The following is a 27,425-nucleotide window of genomic DNA, read 5'->3' as shown; positions in this document are numbered from 1 at the left end:
AATTTAAGTTAATATTGGTGAATAATAATCGAGATGAATTCAAGGTTTTTAATTCACTGATATTCACTGAGCCTGAAGTGGATAATGGTTTTAGTATAAATACACAGGTGATTATTTTTAAAAAATAAATAAATTTACTTCAAATCTTCAAAATCAGCATGCAAACGTAATAAAGGTGCAGCGCAGACTTGCGTCACTTATCGACGCCAAGTCGCATAAAATACTTTGTTTTGAAATAGATAAATCACAATTCCACCTTACCTTTGAACAGTTTTAGACCAAACTTCGTAGCATCTTTAGTGATTTTAGAAACAGCAGTTTTTTTCATAAATTGTAATTCTTCCTCACTTACAGTGACGAAGCAATTGGCTGCCATTTTGCAGAGTCGCTTGAGGTGATTATCAAGAAATAGTCTGAAACTCTCGACCAATCACCTCTGTATTTACACTAAATGACAAATATTCATGATATTTAAAGCACTGCCCCTTTAACCCTCTGGGGTCGAGAGCTTCGCCGGTGAAGCTTAGCAGGTTTAGAATGAGTAGGTCACGTATTTAGATAAATATCTTCATGAGTTTATCATCATACAAGAATGATAAACAAAGAAACTTTAGACTTTACACTTTATGTGCCCACTGCCAAATAATATAACATAATTACCTAAATTAGATGAAACATAAAACTTGCCACCTTACTCAGTCACACCGGAGTCGGAGCGCTGAGCGCCCACTTACACATTCATAAAAGACTATTCACATGGTAATCACTTTCACTCTTTGGATTTTGATTGGTTTCTCTTTCGTGGTGGGAACACCCATCATAAACAGGATAAAATCTGTCAGACAGTTTCGGTTATTTGGAGGTAAAACTTGTTGGAAGACGGCATGTGGATTTTATGTGCTTCGGATGATTCAGGACAGTGATTCAATTCACGATTCAGCATAGCAATTCAATTTAATCTTGAGAACTGCGACACTGATGAGTGGTGCCTTTTAGCGTTGGGCGGTATTACGGTAAGAAGGTATCCCGAGGTATCCAAAAGTACCAACGGTATCGGTCTCATTACAGTCATTTTAAAAAAATATATATCATCTAAATAAATATGGAGTACATGAGGTCATAATATAAAATAATAAATTGAAGATCATCCCGAATAACTGTGTGATCGTATTTTCACTAATTCTATCAATTTCCTAAAGAAGTTCTCATCGCGTGCAGGGTTGTTTATGTCGTTACCATGGCAACCCTGCGTGACATTTGGAGTCTGACAGAAAGCTTCGCAAGAGACTGAGACCGCGGTTGAAAGATGGCAAGTCAAGATAACGAGTTAGTGGCAAAAAAAAAAAGAACAACATCGGCAGTGTGGCAGTATTTTGGTTTCAAACCAAATGAAAAGGAAGAGCCAGCAATAATGTAAATGACCGCGCAAAATCGAAAAAAATCTAATATGTCCCCTAAGGCACACCATAGCCTGGGGTACTCCACTTCCACGAGATCTCTCCAATGAGTTGTGTTTTGAGTAGGTTACATGAGTAACAACAAGGTAAAATAATATAACGTATGACATTTGGGATGTGGGTAATAAACGTTTGAAATGTCATCTACTGAAGAAACGGAAGAAAACATCGTAGCGTAAACTGTTAGGTTTCTGGTGGGAATTAGCAATGCGCTTGCTATCTTTGTTGGGTGTGTTAAACCGTATGGATTTAAGTGGAATAATTGTAAGGAGTTATGTGATCAAGACAACGTTTTAAGCAAGGTAAGGCCATTTGATTATTAATTTCCCCGCCATGGCATGACGTGGGCCCATATGATTTTGCCTTGTGCAGTTATCACGCATTTGAATTAGATTCGCCTCATTTGCGCTGAAGAATATGGTTTATCGCGCAGTCTAAACGGACTTGGGTGTTGGTTGATTCTTTTTCTTTTTTTTATTTCCCATGCTTGAAAGGGTATGATCCTGCTCATCGTGTACTTTTTTTGATGGAGTAGGTGAAATAGTGCTGCAAATGGCGTTTCAACGCAGACATGTGTAAACGACAGTTGAATGCTATTTTCAAGATGAAGGAAGAGTTGTGTGATGCTTTGAAATATCTCTTAATCCATTCATCAATGCACAAAATTCACTTTGCTGCTTAATCCATACCACAATGCACATAATTCGCTATGCTGCTTTTAAATAGTACATTTGAGGCATAGGCGCAGGTCTGGACAAGGTCCGCCGGTATAGGCGCACGTTACACAGTAGGCCGAAACAAAATATTATTTTTTTCTCGGTAATACCGTATACCCCGGGAAAACACAGAGACAGTTTAAAGGTATCAAAATTTGGATACCGCCCAACCCTACTGCCTTTTATTTAATTTATTAATTTTTACTTCAACTCGATCCAGCCAAAGATGAACTCGAGTACGTGGAAATATTTCTTCTATCTCTGATGAGCGGATCGGTTGATGTGTGCGCTGTAGTGCATACACAGGAAAAATGACTGAGCAATTTTCCAGAGTTAAAAGTATTTTCCCAAAAAATAGTTAATTGTCCTCTATCTTGGGTTTAGAGACTAAAATTTGGAGTTGGAGTAAAATTACAGAGTAATTGTGTAACAGAGTTGGTTGTGGCTCTGAACAGAGTAAAATAGTACAAGAGTAAATTTCAAGACACACTGAATAAAGTCAAATACCAGATAAATGAAGATGTTGTAAAAAGCAGTTTTAGAACTGTGTTGGAATGTGTGAAAAAACAAACAAACATTACCTTACCCACTGTGACTTGACCTGATGGGATTAAGAGATGGCAGTGGGAGGGGGTTTCACTCTTCTCATTGAATGGAATTTTTACTCTTCGCATTGAATACCCCTCCCACTGCCAACTCTTTACCGCAAAACAATAGGACATACATTTTTGATGGCCAGTTAATTGTCCAGATCAATGGAGCAGATTTAAGTTTTTGTGCTGATATATTCCGAAGACTAAACAGAATCATCTCAAGTGATCAAAACGGTTCGACTCAATGGGTAAGGTCATGTTTTTCCCCCCCACACATATTCCAAAACAGTTCTAAAACTGCTTTTTACATCTTCATTTATCTGTTTTTTTAAGTACAATCATGACATACATACTACATGGATATTACTGTAGCTGAATTTGTATTGAACACAAATTTTAAAAAAAAAGTCATATGACTGAAAATTCTACTTAGATTTGTTGAAATTGACAACAAAATCAGAGCATACCAAAATCATTAGAGTGCCAGAAAATACCCCCAAAGGGTTAACTTGTCAAGGCAAGTCCCATAGGACTTAATAGGCCATGCGCACCACTGCAGTTATTGTGCATAATCCATCATGGTGTCTGTTGTTGTGATGCTTTGAGTGCACTAAAGGTTAGAGTTATTTATTTAATTAATGAACCGGTCAGTCTGTGTTCGTTATTGCATCCAGGCAATCCTAAACAACACATCAGGCTGATGTTAGGTGGACATGAGCCTGAGCCAGGCTAATTATACAGGGCTTTCTTTTGCCTAATTTATAGACCAATTATTCAGGGGGGAGGAACAAAAAAAAAAAAAAAACCACACCCCACTGCATTTTGAAAATATGCAATTTTGCCCTCTATCTGGCACCTCAGGAATGTCAGAGGCACCATACGGAAACTGATCAATTTCAAATTCCCAAAGGCAAGCCCACGTCAAATGTGTATCTTGCTAAGATTTATATTCCCCACACCCCCAATCCTTTACATACACAAGCTTGCAGGGATCTCCTATTGAATGAATGTGGCATAGTGCAGGAATATGTACTTTTTCATGTGGTGCACTATAAAAACGCATTTAAAAATTATTTTCAGGACGTCTATAATTTACTCGCCAATCATTATCAAAGCCAGCCAGGGATCCTGAAAAATTGTTCAGCCTTAACAGTCAAAGGCAATCATTATCTAGAAACAGGGGAAAAAACATGACCAAGCAAACGCGGATGAAATGATTCTGGCAAATCATTCGACAAGTAAATTAAGATGGTCTGGCAGAACTTCAGCTTGTAAGCCATTACAAAAGCTGCAACCGAGAGCCAGTTTACTCATCACTAAAACACCACTTTGTGAAAAATATTCAGCAGTTTTATAAATAAATACCTCAACCAAGTACTATACTGGCCTGAATATTGGCTCCAACACCGTTCGCACAGTGGGAACGAGTTCATCTTTGTTGGGGAGGGGAAAAAAAAAAAAAAAGTTATGTTCCATAATTTTTACTGAGCATTTTTTCAGTAATATAAAATGAAATCACACTTTCATCCAAAAAGGTACAAATAAATAATTAAAAAAAAGCCACTGCAAAGTGTAGCCAAGCGGAATATTTGTGCCACAATAACTCGGCAGTACACTGTATTAGCCGGATGAATATCATTTATGGCTGAGCTCATGAAAGCCTGCCCCTGATGCCTGATAAAAGCCTGTAGTTCCTGTCATACCAGAACACCACCACCACGAAACTCATTTTCAACCCTCCAGTCTTTCAGGCTGTTCAAAGTGAAATCAAGGTCCTACCTTCCTCTATCCTTATCTTCACATTAATCAGGTCAAATATTCCCGGAGATCTGTACTGTTTTAGAAACACAACTAAAAAGCGTGCAACTGTTGTGTTTTTTTTTTTTTTTGCATTCAAAAAAAAAAAAAACATGAACCTCCATAGAGCATGAACCGTCTTAACAAAACAAACTGGCTGTATAGCAACCGGCTTTGTAAAGCAAAAAAAGTAAGGACAAGTGTGTAAGTTTCATAAGAGGCTGAAATAAATATACAGTTAAACAAAGAAGGCTAAGAGGAGATTTAAATGAACATATCTGCCAAAGCAACTCATGATTCTGAGCAGTTGACGGTTGAGGGTTAAAGACATTGCACAAGGACCCAGTAGTGGTAGCTTTGTGGTGATTTGAACTCAAAACCTTCCACTAGCCCAAAGCCTAACTAACCCACCTAGCCACCACTTCCATCTTAAAAAAAAGAAAAGCAGACGCAGATAGCATCACAGAAGCACATGCAGTGCAGATGGAGCAGCTCAGTTGTGCTGAGGACACTAGGTTGGTTGGTAAAGCCTGCCCATCTTTTCCTTATCACATTCCTGAACTACATTTTAATACAATTAAAAGCATTCATTTGCTTGGTGAGCTGACTTCCTGTCTGAACATTTCTGAAAAAAGTCTCTCATATCTCGTTTGCAGCTGTGGTTCAAGTTTACAAAAAGTGCAGCTCCTTTTCACCTTTGAAACGGTAAGAAGTCTTTGAAAAAGATAACATTTGCCTGAGCTAGTTCAGCATCTGAAAAACAGAAGAAGAAGGGGGAAAAAAACATCTCTGTGCATGAGCATGCACAAGCAATCAGTAACACTAATGCAAATTCAAGAACGTTTGACTTCATATAAAAGCTGATCTGGAGGGTTTTGCCCATCTGTCTCTCAAGGATAAATTACTAATTATTTCACTGCAGATTGCTTTCCCAACATTTCACATAAACGCAAGTCAAAACTGTTCTGTTATGTCTGTGCTCTCCCTTAAACTTACCCAATAATCTCCGATTAACCTATATGTTTATTAAACAGCTACAAAAATGCATGGGATCCATCAAGTCAGTGCTTGCCAAGATGACAGTGAAATGACAAATTTAATATAATCAAGGGGTTGGTCCTGAGAATGGATTAACAGAATGACATAACAAATCTGTTTTCCCTTTTGATGAGAGAAATTTGGCAGCTGAACAGATGAAATATTCATGCAGTTCTCAGAAAAATGAGTCATTGTACAAATATACGATGCATTTTCAGCTTGCTGGCTCTGTGCAAGGAGGCCATTTTATTAAGTTCACTCGTGGCAAAAAAAAAAAAAAAAGAGGCATGAAGGACAAACAGGCCTTCAATTAGAGGGACGCGTTACGCCCGGTACAAATGACTCCTTCCTTACATTAGCAGTTCTCTCTTAGTAGCATGACGGTTGGGGGGGGGGGTTTGTTTCAAAATAAAGGAACTCACTCTTTTCCCTAGAGATGGTTTAGGGGAAATTGCAACTAAAAATGAACTGTTCAAACAACTAAACAGAAAGTAGGCATACGCTACTGGAATAGCATGTCAGAGCACATACACAGAGCAACATTTTTAACAGTACACACCCACTGAGTCAATTCATAGTAGCTACATGACTGCACATAAATCACCACCATACAAACACCACACTATCCACTACCTTAAAAAAAAAACGCAAAAATCCCAAAGCCATTTATAAGTCCAACATAAACAACCAAAAAAATTCCACGCTAAAACTCACTAAGCTGGTAGTTTCTTATCAGGACCTTATCACTTATAGCGTAATCAATAGTATTGAACACATACATTGAGGCAGTCGCAGATAATGCAGTGCCAAGCGCAATTTTAGTTAATTTATGACCAAGACCTATAAAATGTAAGCTGGGTTTAAGCAGAGTCACCTTTAGATCAAGTTATGAAAGGGCACTTGGTACAAAGCTCTTCTCACTGAGGAATTATAGTACATACAAATATTCAACCGATAATGAATTAGCTTAGGATTCCCCCCTTCCTAGTTTGTGCAGAAAATTACATATAGCGCTTGCATTCATGTACTATTTAGACATTTTAAATATACGATTTTAGTAAATATTTATCTATCCATCAATACCACGAAAGGCTTAAACCTTGCATGACTAACAGGAATGATCATATCAATATGATTTAAGAGTAGACCTATCAAACTACCTACTGTAGCAAAGCAAAACTACTCAAGTACAATCGAGGTAAAAGAACAGACATTTTCAGATGGCATTCCCAGTAAAGTATGCCACTAAAAATCCCATAACGACTGTTCGAACCTAGCCCCTATAACTTTTCCTCTGTCTTCTTTTCCAGTCATTTTAAATTTTCTGTACAAGGAGAGACACATTACATGGACAAATTATAAAAAAAAAAAAAAAAAAAACCATTCATCCTGTTTTAAATGAATACAACAATACACTGTGATACTAAATACCGGCTTCTTCATGAATAAACAAAGCAGCACTGGTGGCATAATCAAACTATTCTACTACACCAGGCACTTTATTACTAAACAAACAAAAGTTGTGAAAATAACACTCGGAATCAACAGACACTGTGTTCTCAGCGATTCCACTGAAGGGAACTGAAGACCAGAAGAACTTTCCCTGCAGCTCTTGGCAAACCTACAGATGAAGGTTACCCTATTTTTACACCAGCAGTCCAGATGCACATGACGGAGTTTTTTTTTTTTTATCCTGACCCACTTCACATACAATCCACAGGAACTTAGGGCACACACTCAAACACTAGTCTAACTGCTATGCTTGTATACTGTTTGGAGATTCTTCTTCCAGGAGATCATCTTCTGTACTGTACATACAATCTGAATGCATGGTTATAATCTCATGGCATTCATAATGTCACAGTGAATAATGGAGTGAAGGAAGGGGCGTGAAAATTAACCTTGCATCAAAATACAGTATGATGGGTCATGAATGCGACAAGTCTGTGGATCAGATTAGATGAGAGGTTAACAAAAGTTTTTATAGTCAAGGGACATTAACTGCAAAATAAATCCTTCTTGGCGTAGATTTATTTCATGAAAATTCTTACTAGTTTTTAAATGCAGTTTTTTGGACGTAGAGACATTTCTATTCCACGGACATTAGGTCCGAGTTGACTTTGGTACTTGGACCCCTAAATACAGATTAAGAACTTTAGCATGAGATTGTGATTTCCAATCTCTCTCTCACACACACACAAAAAAAAAATAATAATAATCATTCATGCTTCATTCCCCTCTGGAGGTCCTGAGATTCCACTTTAAGAAGCAGTGCATTAGACAAACAGTACAAACAGTATCCAGGATGACCTAGACCACAGATAACCTTTACAGAGAGAAATTTCTCTGGAGTATTAAAAGGAGCGATATCGTGCTGTAACTATGCTAACATTGGTTTTCCTCAAATACTGAGCACTGGCAAGAGAAGCATCAATATCCCCTGGGGGAAAAAAAAAAGGGGGGGGGGTACAATAACAGGCTTCAATTCAGCAAGCAATAAAGAATAAAGTAGCCGATTGAACAGGGAGAGGAAAAGCAGAGCTGTTTCTAACCTACTGATCAGGAGGAGAGACAGACACACACACACAAATGGGGCAATTTCACTTCCAGCCCAATTTGAACAAGACTCATTTTCTGGACAAGTTTAAAGGAAATAGTAGGACTTTCTATAGCCTTCTCCTTATCACAAGGACCGAAATGTAGTGGTGTTTTGGCTGACAGTAAGCTATTCAGTGATCCAGAGTCCATGAGGCCACATTTCCCTGCTCTGCCTGTTCACCTCCATCACACAGGACAACTCTACTATCAACGCCACGGTTACACTATTCCTTTACTACTTTATTTATTGGCAGAAATTGATTATTTAAGTGATCGCTCATATTGCAATCCAAAGCTATCAGTCTAATGCATTTTACAATACATACACATACATATTACAGGATCATTTCTGGACGCACTTTCTCCACTTTATTAACACACACACGTCCCAGGATTATTCTGCATGGCTGCTGACTCAAACCAGCAGCATGTTTTCTTTCTCATGACTTCCTCAAGAAGAAGAAGAAGAAGAGAAGTTTCATCCACAAATCACCAACAACAAGAGCAGCTCTATTTGTAGCATTCAGCCATACTTTTTTTTTTTTTAGGTGACATTTTCAAAGCGCTACTTACTGTGGTGGGATTGTATATTAATAGTCGGAGAGAGGAATTTTCCCGAGTGTAGAGCAGCAGCCGCCGGGTGGCCCGAGCCCAGGTGGCCGGGAGACGGTGGGATCCTCCCGGACGCGGCGGAAGCTCCGAGTCGGTGCGACTCCATGGCGAGTCCTGAAAGCAGCGGCGGGGGGACGTGGACAGATCTGGGGGCCCCGCCGAAATCTCGGCCATCCATCATCCACTCGATTAAAAACAACAAGAATAAAAACTGCTTCCGAATGAGCCTTATAATAAAAATAAAAACAACATCGGCGTCTGTAGATTTCCAGGCAAATCCGTGTCCTTATCCGGCATTGTGCCGACCTACAAAAAAAAAAAACAAAAAAAAAACAAAAACAAAAAAACGACTTGGATAAATACAGACTAGTAATTTAAAAAAATAAAAGATTTATATATTAGGTTGAAATGCGTAAAGAGGAAAATATTGAACAAGGGCGTGATGACGCAGTTTGAATCAAAAGTACAGGAGGATAAAAAGTCGCTCCTGACTCGGTGCAAGAAATTCCAGCTGTGAGGAGAAGACTGGAGCATTTACACTGTACTTTATCACCAGGCTGGATGGAGAGGTCCCTTCACCATCATGCTCGCATCGCTTATGATGATTTGCTTGTGTGTGTGTGCGAGAAAGAAGGAGCGCGAGTGCAAGCGCGCTTGTGTGTGTGGTTTTTTCCGGCTGCAGTAAATACGCTACGCTACAGTACGCAGGGAAAATCCAGCGTTTACACTCCGGCTTTCAGGCAACTGAGCCGAGCTCACACCAATGCAAAGCGAGGACTGAAAACCCAGCATGGAGAATAATAGACTAACCGTTTCATATTTAAATCGTGAGCAAAATAAATCATCAAATAGCCATCCACCAGGCGAGGAACAAAACAGCAAAACAGACTTGGGTCGTAACCCATCCTATAGTACAGTAAACTATGGGCTGTAACCCTTACTGCTCATTTCATATAGGTTGATGCTCGAACCCTCTAACACACGACATGTAGGACAAAGCAAAGTTTAAAAAGGTTTATTTTCTCCACTCTTGTTTATAAATCATAAGGAGTCTCTGGTCAGAGTGTTAAATCAGCAGCCCACTTTTGGTAAATGGTGCTAAACCACTCGTGAACAACTGTGGTACATTATTTCTCATGCGCAAAAGGAACTCGATCTAGGCTATATCCAGATTAACAGTTTATTCCCAGGAGCTTAGTGAAGCCCTGAATGGTGTAAGAGCTCACTTGATGTCCATGGCCGTGCTGGAGATTTATTTCTCACTCGTTCTTGTCCACCGACACCGCAGTGTGTGTTCAGTTTACTGAAACGTTTCATCGAGCTTGTGCTTGTTACTGTGTAAACAGTTCACAGGTAAACAGTGGCGGCAGCTATTTTAAAACTCGTTTGAAGTTTATACAACACGAAGAACTGAAAACACGCGGATGATCGGCTACACAGCCTCATAAAACGCATTAAAGACCACTGGGAGGATTTTAACACGCATGGCGGTGTTTCTTCACACCGCAGGCAGCTCGTTTCGGATATTTGACGGCCACGTTTCAAAGTTTTTACCCTACGCGCTTCTATTTTCAAGCGACAAAAACTTTTCTTGGCGGAAACATTAAAGAAGTAAAGTGGCTTTTATGAAGCGTTCCGGCGGAAGGATTTAAGCTGCACTCACAACACACTTAAAACCGAACTAACCTGTTTTTTTTTTTTTTTTTAAGATTTGGGCTGTTTTTAGTTTTACCCGCCTGGTCACTAAGGATAAATACAACGACTGGAGAAAATCTGTAGATAATACTAAGCTACGTAAACACAGATGGATTTTCTGTGGGCTTTCTATCAATTTGGACAGCTTACTTGCAATGGCGACTCAGTTTAAAGAATCCTTTTTCTTCGCAAAATCCCGACGCGTGGTGAAATAGTTCCTACACTCCATTTACAGACCATCCGGAGTTACACAGACAGAGGGTCGCTTATACAGAGGGAAGGCCTCTCTCTCTCTCTCTTTCGTTCACACACACACACACACACACACACACACAGAGCCAGCCAGCCCCTCCCTCTCTCTCTCTTTCTTTCGCTCACTCACTCACTCACACACACAGAGAGAGACAGCCCCTCCCTCTCTCTCTCTTTCGCTTACTCACTCACACCCCACCCCGTGTGTGTGTGTCTCTCTCTCTCTCGCTCGCTCACTCACTCACACACACACCCCTGTGCGTGCGTGTCTCTCCCTCTCACATACATAACCCTAGATACACACCATTTTATCTCTCTCTCACATACATAACCCTAAATACACACCATTATAGCTCTCTCTCTCAACTATCTTGCAAATGAAACAAGCCTTGTTTATCACGCCCCGCCCCATGATCCCAACCTGACACACTCTACAGCTAGCCATGTGATTGGACGCTGCCTCTGTCAATCATCGCCATGTAAACACTTGGGCTCTTCGCCAGCTCTATAAAACCAATTATAGAGCAGGGAGGTTGAACTGTTTCAAGCCCCCTCTCTTCTTCTTTTCTTGAATGATCAAAACAGGCAGAGAATTTGTGCAGGGCAGTTTCAAGGCCGCTCCTGAGTCCTGATTCACACAGACGGATACACACCTGATTATTGCTCTATCGGCTCAGAGACTGCAGGCCGAACTTCTTTTAATCGCCGCAGATGAGAGACACGGCTTACCGGTGTTCGTTTGTTTTGTTTGTTTGTTTAATTAAATTATTTTTGCCTGTGTGCTGAACTGGGCTACGTGATTGAGTTTTGTGTATTTAAACAACATGCAATTCAGGAACTAGAATTAAAAACTTATTTTTTAAAAGAATTTTCCAGCAGTGCGGTGGGTGAGTGAATCTCTCCCAGGACCCTGTCCTGTTTTAATTAGCTTTTTATTTATTCTACACAGGCACTTAAGCTATTAATTGCTCAATTATAGCTTTATAACAGCTTTTTTTTTTTTTTTTTTTTGCAGAGTTTGTTTAGTTTGACGCCGAGTTTTACGCTCTTGTAAGATCTTCAGACTCGCTACATGATAGCTATAATGCTAAATTAGCAAGTTTTGAAAACAAAACAATAAAAAAACAAAACAAAAACATGGCGCCTGGCTCTGTGTGTGTGTGTGTGTGTGTCTTTCCAGTGTAATAAGGTAAGCGATGTTTGTGATCTGTTTGAGGATACATTTGTACAGAATTGACACTTTAAAAAAAAAAAGTAGAGGGAAGAGATGCGTGTCGATAATTGGATTGGTATATATTAGATTATTAAATTGTTGATTTTATTTATTTATTTTTTTCAAGAAAGTGGTGCGGTTTCAAACTGCCCTCTGTCGCGCGCCCAGTTGACTGTGAGGCGGTTTCAAGTCTTCCTTCTTTCTGTGGGTAGGTAGGGGTGTGTGTGTGTGTGTGTGTGTGTGTGTGTGTGTAAAGTGAAGGGAAAGAAAGCACCATGCAACATGTTGACGGTGGGGTGGGGGGGTTCTTTTCTGCTTTTTTCTCCTTCTCCCTGAGTTCGGGCGAATATAATGTCTTTCATGCAAAGATCTGCGCTTTGGATTGTCTGTATTTTTTTTTCTGTTTTGTCTGTCTGTGTGTCTCCCCCTCGGAGGCGGAATGTGAGCTCCTCACCGTGGGAATGTAGCCGGTTATTCCTGAAGGTTCCCGGCTGCCTGCCCTGGATAAGTTATTAATGACCGACGAAACAGCAGTAAATATCCGAGCTACTGCGCGCTTTAATCCAAGAAGGCGTCCGGCTCCATGTCTGTCTGTCTGTCTCTAATTTTTCTATTCTGTTTTCTGCAGTGACTGAGAGACGCCTTTGTTCTGGGTGCTGAGGCGCTCGAGGGTTGTTGTTTTTTTGTTCTTGTTTTGGACGCGTTTTTTTTTTTTTTTTTTTTTATTCGCTCCTGACAATCCCTGACTGCTCTTGTTAAGGTGGGTGATGAAATGCATTTCATGCAAATAAACAAACATTTAACACCATATTCCTGTTTTTTGTTGTCTTTCTATTCTGCACTGCATCACAGCATGCTCGGGAATGGGCTCGCGCTTGGCTTTTAGCGTCCCTGAAGCAGCACGCGCAACAAAACACCACCACAACACTGACTCCAGGCTATTATTATTATTATTATTATTATTATTTCTTTAACAGAAATTAATTCATCACGAATTACTGTCTAGCGGTTTAGTTTGGCACCCATTCATTTTCTCACATTTTAAATATTTCCAAGGTGTGGTTTGATGGATTTTTTTTTTTTTTAAATACTTAATGGTGAGCATAAATAAACGTTTGTGTTGCTTTGTATCTAAGCACTAGCGTTGGACTAAAAGCATGATTAGGAAAGGGCTAAATAAAATTTCTATTCCCACCAGTATTTCTAAATCAGTCTACACATGCTTTCATTTTAATAAATAACACACTGCCATATTTATCTTGCAGCTATAGCCAATAATTGTGATGTAGGCTACATCTGCTTAAATACTCATGTCATTGCACTAATAGCCTAATCAATGCATAGTCCTGCTACCACAGTGTACATTATTTTTATGTATTTTAGTTTTATAAAGATTTTATTTTGACTTGCCTTCTGTGTCTCATGTTTCTTTGTGTTGTTGCACAGTTATTGGAGTCAAGTGACTAAGTATTTCATGACACATTGTACCATGTAGGCTATAATTTTGAATATAACAAGATTTGATTTAGAGCCTAAAAAATATTTTTAGTAAAAAAAAAAATCCCACAATGATCACTAAATCACTGCACTGCACGTGAAGCGAGGTGATGTTTCATGAGGTTTCTTTTGCCAGTCACATGAGCTTTCCTCTCACACAGGCGCGCACACACACCTCAATTACTCTTACTTTCTTCTAACATACACAGTTCAAATCATCTTTATGCATGATTGTATAAAGAATTGATATAACAGGAATCTTAATGTTGGCAATTTTTAAAATTTGGTGTGTTTTAAAACATGGCTACATCTGTATGAATTAGTGTACCAAATCATATGCCACTGAGAAGAGCTAGTAAGTAGTGTGCGCTATAAAACATTTCTTCTGTGAAATATTAAACCTTGCCTTACAAGTAAAGACAATAAGGTATTTAGTTGTATGGTATTAATAGGAGGTGTGTGGTTATCTTTGTAAAACATAGCTCTATCAATGAATGACCTAGTGAATGTACAGAGTGTTAATGTTACAATCACAGCACGGTCGAAGTCAGCTCAAAATAAGTTATTTAAATATGTGCTATATTAAGGTTCTGAGAAAGTATGGGTTAATGAAGTGATCTGGAGACTTTGGGAGTTTTGATTTATACTGGAAAATATTCTGGGAGAAAGCACATATGTTTGAAATGGTGCAAAAGGTTATGAATGTTCTTAAAATATCTATAGGAAGTGATGTGAGGAAAACGATGTGTGTCAGGTTGGGAAACAAGAAGAGGAAGTGTGACTGATCTTAGTGTTTAAGAAAAACTCAATCTGTATTATTTCAGAAACGTACTGCTTTTAGGATTATTTAGTGAATGCTTTCCTCAGCTATTAAGCCAGCATGACCTTGCTTTTAAAAGTCGTGCTTTTTTTAAATGCCAAATGCTTTAACATTTATCAAACGGCTCATAATAGAAAGCACGCCAACATTAATCATTCAGATATGAAAAACAGTCCACAACATACTTTATAAGAAGTTCTGTATTCTCAGTCCCTTTATAACCATTAACTATGTAAAGAACAAACACACACACTATATATATATAAAATCAGTCTGCCTGCTGTATAGACATTTTTAGAGCATTCATAATTGTGTATTATCAACTCTGAAACCATCTGGATAGTCTCAGGAGGGGTCATGGTTTGTCTCACTGACTTTTTGCTCGGATTGAATAGTTTAATTTATAATGTAGGTCGGGTAAAAGAAATAGTTGTAAGCTCAGTGATTTACTGTTTCAGTGGGTCACTTTAAATGGAGCATTTCTTTAGGAAAAAGATGACTTTTATTATTCAGTGATCTGGATATGGTTGTGCCTTCAGTTTTCAACGTCAGAAGTGTCACATTCAACCTCCCTATATGGCTTCAGTGGCACATTACTTAGTAGGCAGGTTTTTTTTAAAAGATCCATGACACACAGGATTGTCAGCATTATATAATACACTATTGAAAAACTGCAGGCCTGTAACTTTGCATGGCTCCTGGGTCTGTAACTGTAGCTGGCCTGAAATGTAGTCTATAAAATGCATTGCTTTTAGTTCCTCCAAAGTAGCCTGAAAAAGGGGTGGGGGTGTTACTGGAGAATGATATATATGCATTTATTATATGGACACGAGTGTTTTACTGGGAAATACGCCAGTCGTAAGAGTTATGAACTATGAACTGCATCTGGGACATTAAGTAACACATTTTCCAAATACTAGTAACAATAGTAACATATTTATAACTGTTTTGATAAATTTGTTTACTTTTTGTTTGTGAATGTGTCTATATAATAAAAAGAAAATCACATGTTGGCTTGAAGATATGAAGTTTACCTTCTTGTGTTGAAAAACTCGCATTTTTCATACAAAATACATAGTGGATCTGAGTGACACATTTAAATAATATTAGCTGGCGTTGAGTGGTATATCAGATATATCCCATTCAGCTAGCATGATACTGAACGAGTCGAAGACGAGTAGCTGAATGGAATATATCTGATATACCACAAAAAAACCCAGACAATATTATTATTATAATACTCATTCCTTTCAGGTGTTCAGCGCGTCTTTCTCTTTCAAAAGTCTCTCAAAATCTTCCGTATTTAACGAAGCAAACCTGGCAGCCATGTTTACAAATTGTCACAGTCTCTCACTAGCGTGGAAGTTTTATGTCTCCAACATGTGACGTCACGTTGTCTTGACAACCATGCAATATCATAAATCATATTCAACGCTCATTCTCCATTGGGTAGAGTGATGTAATACATGTAGGATAAGTGATATGCTAACAATTTTGCATGCCGTCAAACCAAATGAATGAAACCCACTAGAAGGGAATAGATTACATGTTTTTATTCCATCGGAAAAGTGTCCTGTGTGCATAATAATTCCCGATATTTCACTCCGATGACATGACGCAGATTGTCAAAATGGCGAACCGGTTCAAAATTAAAATTCTTTCAATTAACTTGCTTTTTTTTTGTGAATGTGTCCATATAATATAAAGAATATTACACTGTGGTGCAAAAATATGAAGTTTATCTTCTTGTGTTGAAAAATATGTTCACCGCTTGAAGATAAACTTCATATCTTCGCTCCACCGTGTAATATCCTGTATATAAAACGATTATTCAAGGTGTAGCTATACAGAGAAGAATTTTTTTTCCCACCAAGAAGATTTATTTATTTATTTTTAATTAATAAAGCTATAATCTTGACTGTCAGTGATGGTGACGGAAGTGATGGAAATTTATTTTGTGCACATTTAGTGCATTATGTCAGCATGAAAACAAATACCCATAAATATCCTTTAAATCACATTTTCAACAGCTGTGAAATACGACCTGTTTTAACCTTTCTGAATAGTTCCTTTTGGCAAGATTGCCTAATTTGAATGTGAGGGGGTAGATGGCTTGAAAAATGCAGGGTGGAGAGTTGTTTGTGCAGGCTTAAACAAGCTTTACAAATGTCTGGTAGAGAAAATATCCCATAATCATGGAGGGGAAATGAGTTACTGCATGACATTTGGGTTTCCTGCAACAGTGCACAGTCTGTCACTGCTTAGTTTGTTGAAAGCCATGAACTCTTGTCACGAATGCACCACAGAAAGTTAACAGCTGCAAACACCAAAAGCTGAGCGTTCACTTTTTCAAGCCACATAAAAAAAAGAAAGAAAACGAAGAAAACACTTCCATCCTCCCAGATACCAGTGTGAACAAACAGAGCAATCAGGCTTATGAATGTGAATAGAAAAGAGCTTTCATGTCCTCATAACAAATACGTTTATTGTTAAAAGAGACGTATTAAGCAATAATGTTTTTCTCAGCAGTACCAGCTACGCCTGCTTCGTCACTGTGCCTACCAGCCAGGAAAACATTAAATATAAGGTCTACATTGTTATTCTTGTGCTATATTTTCCTTTTTTACAGAAACTATCATCCTGCATGCTATTTGAGCCCCTCGTCTATAAGCGCCATATTTTTATTCTCTTCAGCGCATGAAAAAAATATTCAATATGAATTGTTGGTGACCAAATTCCATAACCATCCTCATATCATTATTATTAGCATGTTCAACATTTCAGACCTGACTAAATGAACCTTACCCAATTCCTTTCTGTATCCCATAAAATACAGTAAGCTAGTCTGGGTTCTCTCTCAGTATGGATTTTTTCTGGAATGCAGTATTATTTATTATGTACTGTACACTCACCAGCCACTTTATTAGGAACACCCATCCACCTGCTGTTTTCTGCAGTTGTCTAATCAGCCGATCCCTTGACAGCAGCACAATGCATCAAATCATGCAGATACTAGGTGAGATGTCAAGGAGATTCGAACCAGAACACCTGCATCTTCTCAGCAATGTCACAACCCTCTGGATCACCACAAGCTTTTGTTATCAATCAGCAATAGTGTGATAGTCACATGTGGTGTATGTTCAGCTGTCTATCAACAAGGTAACTTGCTTGCCATGGACTGGCAGGAAGAGCCATCTTTTAATCATCACATCTCGAGAACAATGTTTTCTCTTCTTGAAGGCTTACATCAGCGACACTATAAAACCAACACACATTTGAATATGCAAGTATGCACAGGGTAGCTATTCGTTTTTATGCCTTTGTCAAGCGTTCTTATTTGAAACTTTATATTCGAATGAAATAAAAGGAAGATAAGCATGTCAGTGCAAATATACAAGGAAATCGAACAGGAACATGTTGTATTGTCAGTGAAATACAGCAATAGTATGAGGTTATGTAATGAGCTGTATAGTGGCTGCAGTTGGTTGGGTCTTTTCCCAATTTAATGTGAGACGTTACTGTATTAATTCATTCACCTTTTTTTTTGGTGTGTGTGTGTATATATATATATATATATATATATATATATATATATATATAAATAAAATAGAGGGCGGCACGGTGGTATAGTGGTTAGCGCTGTCGCCTCACAGCAAGAAGGTCCAGGTTCGCGGCCCATGGCCGGCGAGGGCCTTTCTGTGTGGAGTTTGCATGTTCTCCCCGTGTCCGCGTGGGTTTCCTCCGGGTGCTCCGGTTTCCCCCACAGTCCAAAGACATGCAGGTTAGGTTAACTGGTGACTCTAAATTGACCGTAGGTGTGAATGTGAGTGTGAATGGTTGTCTGTGTCTATGTGTCAGCCCTGTGATGACCTGGTGACTTGTCCAGGGTGTACCCCGCCTTTTGCCCGTAGTCAGCTGGGATAGGCTCCAGCTTGCCTGCGACCCTGTAGAACAGGATAAAGTGGCTACAGATAATGAGATGAGATATATAATAGAAACTTGTTCTTGATTCTAAGATTCCTGTTCTTGGCTGTAGGAGTGGAACCCAATGTGGTCTTCTGCTGTTGCATGCTGAGATGCTTTTCTGCTCACCATGGTTGTAAAAAGTGATTATATGAGTTACTATATCCTTCCTGACAGCTTGAATCAATCTGGCCAGTTTCCTCTGAGCTCTCTTATCAACAAGGTGTTTTCATCCACAGAACATTCTGTGTAAACTCTAGAGACTGTTGTGTGTGAAAACCCCAGGAGATCAGCAGTTTCTGAAATACTCAGACCAGTCCATCTGGCTCAAACCAACACCCATGCCACAGTGAAAGTCCCACTTTGAGACCACAATTTTTCCCGTTCTGATGTTTGAAGTAAACATTAACTGAAGCTCTTGATTTGTATCTGCATGATTTGATGCATTGTGCTGCTGTCAAGGGATCGGCTGATTATAGAACTGCATCAAACAGCAGGTGGATGGGTGTTCCTAATAAAGTGGCCAGTGAGTGTATATTGGATGGCATGCCAGTACACCACACCACACAGCCTTTGTAAATTAGTCTTGCAAAATCTATAATCAACAACTTTTAAGAGAATATCACCTATTGTCAAGGTATTTTGTAATGAATCGATTTTTATTTAAAGCCTTTCTACATACTAATGTCATCTCATCTCATCTCATCTCATCTCATCTCATCTCATCTCATCTCATTATCTCTAGCCGCTTTATCCTGTTCTACAGGGTCGCAGGCAAGCTGGAGCCTATCCCAGCTGACTACGGGCGAAAGGCAGGGTACACCCTGGACAAGTCGCCAGGTCATCACAGGGCTGACACATAGACACAGACAACCATTCACACTCACATTCACACCTACGGTCAATTTAGAGCCACCAGTTAACCTAACCTGCATGTCTTTGGACTGTGGGGGAAACCGGAGCACCCGGAGGAAACCCACGCGGACACATACTAATGTTCATACAAAATTCCTTTTCACAAATCCCTTGAGCCAGATGCAAAAAAAAAAAAAATCCAACAAAAAAGTTCCCAGCACACTGGAAGTGAAAATGCATGTTGAGACCTCTTTTGAAACCAAGGCCAATCCTCCCGTTTACTTCTCTAAGCAGGGGACAAATCATCTTGTCTCTTGAATGGTGTCCACTTTTTACGTGCAACACTTAAGTGAAGTAGCAGCTGCAGGATACAGAATTTATTGAACTTTTCACTCCCCCTCCTGTCTCCGAGGGAAACTTCGTGGAGATCCTGGGGGACACTGACTAGCCATCCTCGGCGATTTGAGTCTTACGGCTGCTGACAGCTCCACACTTGACAGGCAGCCCAGACGAGCTGCCACTGCACACGGAGCCCCTCCCAAGAAGACGGGTCCTGCTGAGGTTTAATCTCAGCGTGGCGGCCCATTCTCCTGACAGGCTTTAATTCTCTCTGGGCCCCATTCATCATGCACTGTCTGTCATAGGCCTTTAATCAAATGTACTGTGGGATACTCACATCTCGGCCAAACCGCCCAGGCCCACTTTACACCATCACATATATTCATGGTTCTTTTATTCATGAGTTTGTTTGCCTTTCATGTTATGTTGTTCTAGCCTGTGCCCTGTATGTCTATGATTGACAGAAACGTGGCATCCAGACTACATCATGCAGTGCAGTTTTTATGCGAGAAGGACATTATGGATTGAGATTATGATAAAATTATGCAGACGGTATCATAAGAAGCATTTCTTCACTTTAAAGTACCTTACAAGGCAGAATTATCATGTAATTTTAAAAGAAATCAATAAAAGACAGTGGGAAAACTGTAATAAAAAAAGAATAGTGAATATAAACGTGAAACGTGGGGATTTGGCTCGCTGTTTTTAACACCTGGAAACAAATGGCTATATCAAGTTATCATGGTTGACTCAATTAGTTTGCACGTTTATACATAACACAAACATTTTTATTCCAAAAAGCTGTAGCCTTGTGCAAATTCATTTGTATAACGTTTGATCTCTCTCCACTTTGCAAAATTAAGTGAACGTAATTTTGTTATGGCTTGAATTTTCATCGGAAGTCTATAAGCAACTTGTACGTACAGTCCTGTGCAATAGTCTTAGGCACCCTATTTTTCTTTTTCATACAAACTTTGTTATATATTTCTATTTTATGACTTCTACATTATCAAGTCGGTACAAAAACATTTTAGAGTCCAAACGTTCATTTACCAGCACAAAATTAAATGTTACAGAAAAAAACAAGTTTCTATCTGAGCAGCATATTCCATAAGAGAGCACTTTTCAGATTAAAAAAAGAAAACATAATGAAGGCTGCTGGGTTTTGGTGCAAAATTGAAAAGCGAGTGTGACAGTCAAAGTGTCCAGAAGAACTGTGGCTGGTTCTGTAAGATGCTCAGTAAAACCTACAGCTCATTTCATTATAAAACTGCACTCACTGCACCTGAGACTACTATATATATATATATATATATATATATATATATATATATATATATATATATATATATATATATATATACACACACTAGTGCATCTCAGAAAATTAGAATATTGTGAAAAAGTTCAATATTTTCCATCAGTTATTTAAGAAAGTGAAATTGTTATATATTACAGACTCATTACACATAAACTAAAATGTTTCAAGCATTTTTCTATTTTAATTTTAATCAGTATGGCATACAGTACAAAAACATAAACATCTCAAAATATTAGAATATTTCATTTCGAGTTTGAGTAAAACAGTATGAACACAGTGTATCTCTCGTTCTAGTTCAGTACACACAACCACAATCATGGGGAAGACTGCTGACTTGGCTGTTGTCCAGAAGATGATCAGTGATGCCCTCCACAAGGAGGGTAAGCCACAAAAGGTCATTGCTGAAAAGGCTGGCTGGAAAAGGTGCACAAGGAACAGGGATGGATGCTTATGAGGATTGTCAAGAAAAGTTGATTCAAGAATTTGGGAGAGCTTCACAAGGAGTGGACTGAGGCTGGTGTCAGTGTATCAAGACCCATCACGAACAGACGTCTTCAAGAAAGGGGATACAACTTTCGCATTCCTAATATCAAGCTACTCCTGAGCCAGAGACAATGTCAGAAGTGTCTTATCTGGGCTAAGGAGAGAAAGAAATGGACTGTTGCTCAGTGGTCCAAAGTCCTCTTTTCAGATGAAAGTACATTTTGCATTTAATCTGGAAATCACGGTTCTAGAATCTGGAGGAAGAGTGGAGAGGCACAGAATCCAAGGTGTTTGAAGCTCAGTGTGAAGTTTCTACAGTCTGTGATGATTTGGGTTGCCATGTCATCTGCTGGTGTTGGTCCACTGTATTTTATCAAGTCCAAAGTCAACACAGCCATCTACCAGGAGATTTTAGAGCACTTCATGCTTCCATCTGCTGACGAGCTTTTTGGAGATGCTGATTTCCTTTTCCAGCAGGACTTAGCACCTACCCACAGTGCCAAAACTACTACCAAATGGTTTGCTGACCATGATATTACTGTGTTTGATTGGCCAGCCAACTTGCCTGACCTGAACCCCATAGAGAATCTATAGGGTATTGTCAAGAGGAAGATGAGAAACACCCAACCCAAAAATACAGATATGCTGAAGGCCACTATCAAAACAACCTGGGCTTCAATAACACCTCAGCAGTGCCACAGACTGATCACCTCCATGCCACATTGCATTGATACAGTAATTCATGGTAAAGGAGCCCCAACCAAGTATTGAGTGTATAAATGAATATACTTTTCAGAAGTTGGACATTTCTGTATTGTAAATCCTTTTTTTGATTGATCTTAGGGAATATTCTAATAATTTGAGATACTGGATTTCTGATTTTCATGAACTATAAGCCATAATCATCAAAATAAAAAAAAAAGTCTTTAAATATTTCACTTTACATGTAATGAATATAGAATATATGAAAGTTTACCTTTTTGAATTAAATTATGAAAAAAAGGAAAAGGAACTTTTTCGTGGTATTCTAATTTTTTGAGATGCATATATATATATATATATATATATATATATATATATATATATATATATATATATATATATATTTAAAGCAAAGGGTCGTCTCACACCAAATATTGCCTTAGTTTCATTTATTATGGCTTGCTGCTGTTTATAGTATTTTTTAATGTTAAAACATTTCATTTCATTATTTTTTTAAACAATTTTTGGTGTACAGCATTTCTTTACATGAGCCTAAGACTTTTGCACAGCTATCTATTTATTTATTTATTTATTTACAGGATCCTTCTTCACCAAAGTGATTTTAATGAAGGTCCCGTAAAACCTAATTACATGTTACAAGATTGAGAAAGTTTAAAAACAAAACATTTAGATTAATTGAAACAAATTGATAAAAAAAACATTATAATAATGTAAGAATGTAAAAAAATGTAATCATATGCATTGAAAAACTTTTGATTTGAACTGGGAAATCTATATTTCATGAAGAGAACTTTTAGCAAACTTATTTCAATGAAAAATGAAAGTCAGTGAAATTCAGAGGTCCAGTGAAAGAGCTGCTTGTGGGGGAGGTGTGTGTGTTTCACATTTTTAATTATCTCTGGCTGTATGAATAACCCGGGGCCCATTTCAGTCCTGGAGTGCCTTTCAATGCTCCTGATGGTTAAAATAGCTTTGCTGCAGTGAATTCTTATGGGATGCTTTCTTGCTGAATCAAACAGCAGTCTGCTTTTATTTTCCTCTCTATTTCACTACACTGCTGATGTGTAACGTCACTTTTAGTGGAATGTTAACCATCAGATGCAGTAGAAACCCGAAGTGCTTGATGTTCTGTATAAATGAAAAAGTATCTCACCTGTTTTGGCTGTACAGAAAATCTTGCTCTGTTTCCATCAGCAGATTTTTTTTTTCTTTTGAAAAAGCCCTGCTCAGACGCAGGTCACAGCCATATGAGCAGGCCTGCACTGTCGCACTGCCTGGCTGACCTCCAGAGACATTCTCTCATTCTGCTGTCCTCCACTGACTCCTGCTCATCAAGTGTCATCCTACAGAGCGTTCTGTGACCACAGCAGAATTCAAATCCTTCTCGTCCCCAAGAGCATCCGCTCTGTGTTCCATATGCTCTCTTGCTCACACACATTTTCTCTCTCTCTCTCTCTCTCTCTCTCTCTCTCTCTCTGTGATGGGTGTGAAGTAGCCACATCCTTCATCACGTCCTCACTAGGTGGGAAAAACAGCCTCCTTGACTGCACACTTGCCTGGACATGCTCCTCACACCTCCTGCCATTTTAATCGTCTGTGACTTTTGACAAGCACCACTTCCTGACAACATAATGCTACACGTTTTGGGTGAATCCTGCAAAACACAACAACACGCTTTCATTTGATCTCTTAATTACAAACGCCTGATTCTTCATTCCGTCATTTTCCAGTGCATGGATTTTAGTAGTTGGATATTTTTTTTTCTCCTGAGGTCTGATTAATTCTGTAGAACCTATGAAAGCCTTTATCCCTTTTATTTATGTCTGCATTATAATCCAAATCATATGCTGATCTAATTTTAAAGTCCTTCAGCACTGCATATATATCTTTGGGGTCAGGGGAGAAAATTCTGTAGCGAGTTAAAAATGAGGACAATTTATGCAGCCCAAAAAATGGACTAATTAGACGTCTAATATGGGTTATTAGAGATGAGACTCAAGGAAGTAACCAAAGGACATTATATGGTGCACTGTTTTAAATCTTCTTTCTAAAAAGTCATTCAGTAATTTGTTAAACTCTTAAAAAAGGAGGGCGTAGGTAGGGGATGGTCAAGATGACCGACGTGACTAAGTTTATGAAACGAGTTACTGATCCGAGAAGTTGTTCTTCATGTGTCGTATGCAGTGAGCAAAGAATCTGTTAGAATTGTGAAATGCCACATGGGTTCCCAAGAAAGCAATCCATCCCCTAGAAAAGATAATTATCCACTCAATTTGACCCAGACGATCCACTTCAACAAATGCATCCTATTCCCCTTTAGCACTGAAAGAAGACATGTCTATGTACTGTAGCAGTGTCTGATTTACCAGAAATATCAAAGCATTCTGTCCATTTTAAATACATAATTTAATTACATGCAAACATTTATGCCAGTAATTTAGTGCTTGTAAGTAAAGACACATTCAAATGCTTTCCGTTGATGCTTGTGGTATGAGGAGTGAGTTTAGGAGCTGGGCTTTGGGTGGTTTCTGCTTTGCCTGGATCTCGCTACAGAAGAATTGTGAGAATAATGGACGTCAAGAAGAGCCTAGGATGAGAGAGATGGTGGAAGGAAATGGAAAGAAAAGACCGAACAATATGATTGTGTCTCTTATAAAACTGCCACTACTTGTTTCATGCTGTGCATGGACGAGGAAACCTCATTAACAGTGTATAATTAGGTGTCTGAGTTGACCATCAAGGCAGAGAGCCCAGAATGAGGAAGAAATAAGATACGTTCCACATACACCAAATTGTACCAACTTGTATGCATTTGTAATTCATCCAGACATCTAGAGAATCGAGGAGTGAAACAAAACTATTCGATTTTCAAAAATTATTTTATGCCTATTGATCCGTAGGGAAAGGGATAAATAGCAGTCATTTGGGGCTTTGTTGTTGCACTCCATCAGTCTTGCTGATTTGTACTGATTGTGCTTGTGTCATCAGTTGCACACAGCAGGGATGATTTAGTGTGACTTTTAGTCAGAAAAAAAACCCAGAAGCCACTTCTGAGAAGCTTTAAACAGCTCTGGTAATAGCATACAGCTATCACAATCAGCTGCAGAGGCTTATGAAAATGGTTAGTTTTTTTATACATCTATGTACAGCGCTGTGCAAAAGTCTTAGGCGCATGTAAAGAAATGCTGGAGACCAAAAATGGCTTAAAAAATAATGAAATGAAATGTTTCAACATTAAAATATACTATAAACAGTAATCAGTAAGCCATAATAAATGAAACAAAGTCAATATTTGGTCTGAGACGACCCTTTGCTTTAAAAAAAACCCAAAAAAACAGTAGTCTGAGGTACAATAAGTGCAGTTTTATAAGGAAATGAGCTGTAGGTTTTACTGAGCATCTTACAGAACCAGCCACAGTCACACTCGCTTCTTAATTTTGCACCGAAACCCAGCAGCCTTCATTATGTTTTCTTTTTTTAATCGGAAAAGCGCTCTCTTGTGTAATATGCTGCTCAGATACAAACATGTTTTTCTGTAACATTTAATTTTGTGCTGGAAACCAAATGTCTGGACTCTAAAATATGTTTTTGTACCGACTCGATAATGTAGAAGTCATAAAATAGAAATCTATAACAAAGTTTGTATGAAAAAAAATAGGGGCCTAAGACTTGCACAGTACTGTAGACACACATAGAGTCTAATATACAGTCTACTGGATCCAGCTTGTGAGTCACACGTGTTTTGGCTTGTAAGTACCTTCAAAAACATTTAACTTTTGCGTGCATCTTTGTTAAAAGGGAAGAAATTGCTCAGCAGGATGTAATGTATGTGTGTCTTTGCACATGCAAACTGCATGCATGAAGTAAAAGGCTAAAACATACCCTGTGCAAATGAAGTCTCGATTCTGCTGCTGTTACAGTACAACTACTGTTTGTGTGAAATGTTCACATGGTTAAATTATCACCATGATAAAAGTCTTCATGTTGAGCCAATATTCAGCCCAGACCTACTTCAGCTTTATTGTCGAGACAGATTAAAAAAACAACTCTGTAGCAACTCATTTGCATAAATGACATTGGGTGTCCTGATTTACATATGCTTTAAGTAAGATACAGTATTGTGCACATTTAATCCCATTAATCTAAAGATCACTTCCCTGCTTAGGAAATTAACATTTCAGAAAAAGTTGTGGGTGGTGTAGTGGTTAGCGCTGTCGCCTCACAGCAAGAAGGTCCGGGTTCGAGCCCCGTGGCCAGCGAGGGCCTTTCTTTGTGGAGTTTGTATGTTCTCCCCGTGTCCGTGTGGGTTTTCTCCAGGTGCTCCGGTTTCCCCCACAGTCCAAAGACATGCAGGTTAGGTTAACTGGTGACTCTAAATTGACCGTAGGTGTGAATTGCCTCTTTTCCACCAAATCAGTTCCAGGGCTGGTTCGGGGCCAGTGCTGGTGCTGGTTCACAACTCGTTCAACTTGCGAGCCAGCTGAGAACCAGTTTGCTTTTCCATCGCTCGCGGTGCTAAGGGAAGCCACTTCATTACGTCGCTGTATACGTCAGTTACGTCGTTGTATACGTCATTACGTCACTACGTTTGCATAAACCTTGGCGCGAATATCGAAGCAAAAACAACACGGAAGAAGCAGCAGCAACAACAATAATAATAATGGTTGACTTCGCATTTGTACAGCTGCGGCTTCTCGTCGCTTAAAAATGTCGATCTTTCGCGGTCTTGTTATTGTTGTTGGTCTTAACAACTCCCCCCCCCCCCCCCCCCGCTGACATAAGCAGTTCTTTCCTCTGGCCCAGCAGAGACTTGGTGCTAGCCTGGAACCGGTTTTTCTGGCCCCAGAGCCAGTTCTTTGTCAGTGGAAACAGAAAACCCAGTTCCAAACTAAGCACTGGCCCCGAACCAGCCCTGGAACTGCTTTGGTGGAAAAGGGGCAAATGTGAGTGTGAATGGTTGTCTGTGTCTATGTGTCAGCCCTGTGATGACCTGGCGACTTGTCCAGGGTGTACCCCGCCTTTCGCCCGTAGTCAGCTGGGATAGGCTCCAGCTTGCCTGCGACCCTGTAGAACAGGATAAAGCGGCTAGAGATAATGAGATGAGATGAGAAAAAGTTGTTTCGTGATTGTATTATTTTAACATTGGTGTCCTCTATGTGGTCAAAAAAAAATGCAAGTGAGATTGGAATGGTGGCCTACTAAAATTACTAAAATGGAGATCTAAAGGTAGATATAGGGAGCACCAGTTCAGGAAAAAAAAAACAGAGGCATTGAAATGAAATACAACAAAGGTACATATGCTAATATAGAGTGTCATCATCAGTTGCTAGCAGACTTCTATTTCAGTCACCTAATAAATTAGGGACGTGAACACATTTAAATATGTTATGACTGTACACCAATCACCCATAACATTATGACCACTGACTGGTGAAGTGAATAACATTGATTAT

General features: G+C 39.0%; 1 protein-coding gene and 1 long non-coding RNA gene across 4 annotated transcripts in view; one reads left to right on the top strand and one right to left on the bottom strand.

Annotated features, from left to right (window-relative positions):
* tnrc18 (trinucleotide repeat containing 18) overlaps positions 1 to 17,240 on the bottom strand; it is a 103,283-nt gene extending 86,043 nt beyond the window's left edge. For 2 of the 3 annotated variants that reach the window (XM_060943037.1, XM_060943038.1), the window contains exons 1-2: positions 10,657 to 10,882; positions 8,773 to 9,117 (exon numbers count right to left, since the gene is read on the bottom strand). In XM_060943037.1, coding sequence (XP_060799020.1) covers positions 8,773 to 8,992 — 220 coding nt within the window. In that variant the 5' untranslated portion in view covers positions 8,993 to 9,117; positions 10,657 to 10,882. Of the gene's footprint in view, positions 1 to 8,772; positions 9,118 to 10,656; positions 10,883 to 17,200 lie in introns of those variants that run through there. The other variant, XM_060943039.1, reaches the window with a different exon arrangement.
* Positions 11,091 to 13,381, top strand: LOC132900762 (uncharacterized). Its single transcript, XR_009656803.1, has 2 exons — positions 11,091 to 12,504; positions 12,600 to 13,381. It is a non-coding gene; the product is annotated as an uncharacterized LOC132900762 (long non-coding RNA).
* Positions 17,241 to 27,425: the final 10,185 nt, after the last annotated feature.

This window comes from Neoarius graeffei, chromosome 16 (genome assembly GCF_027579695.1).
Source record: "Neoarius graeffei isolate fNeoGra1 chromosome 16, fNeoGra1.pri, whole genome shotgun sequence".
NCBI classification, from domain to species: domain Eukaryota; kingdom Metazoa; phylum Chordata; class Actinopteri; order Siluriformes; family Ariidae; genus Neoarius; species Neoarius graeffei.
The sequence above is the reverse complement of the archived record's forward strand: the minus strand, read 5'-3'. Positions and strand labels throughout refer to the sequence as shown.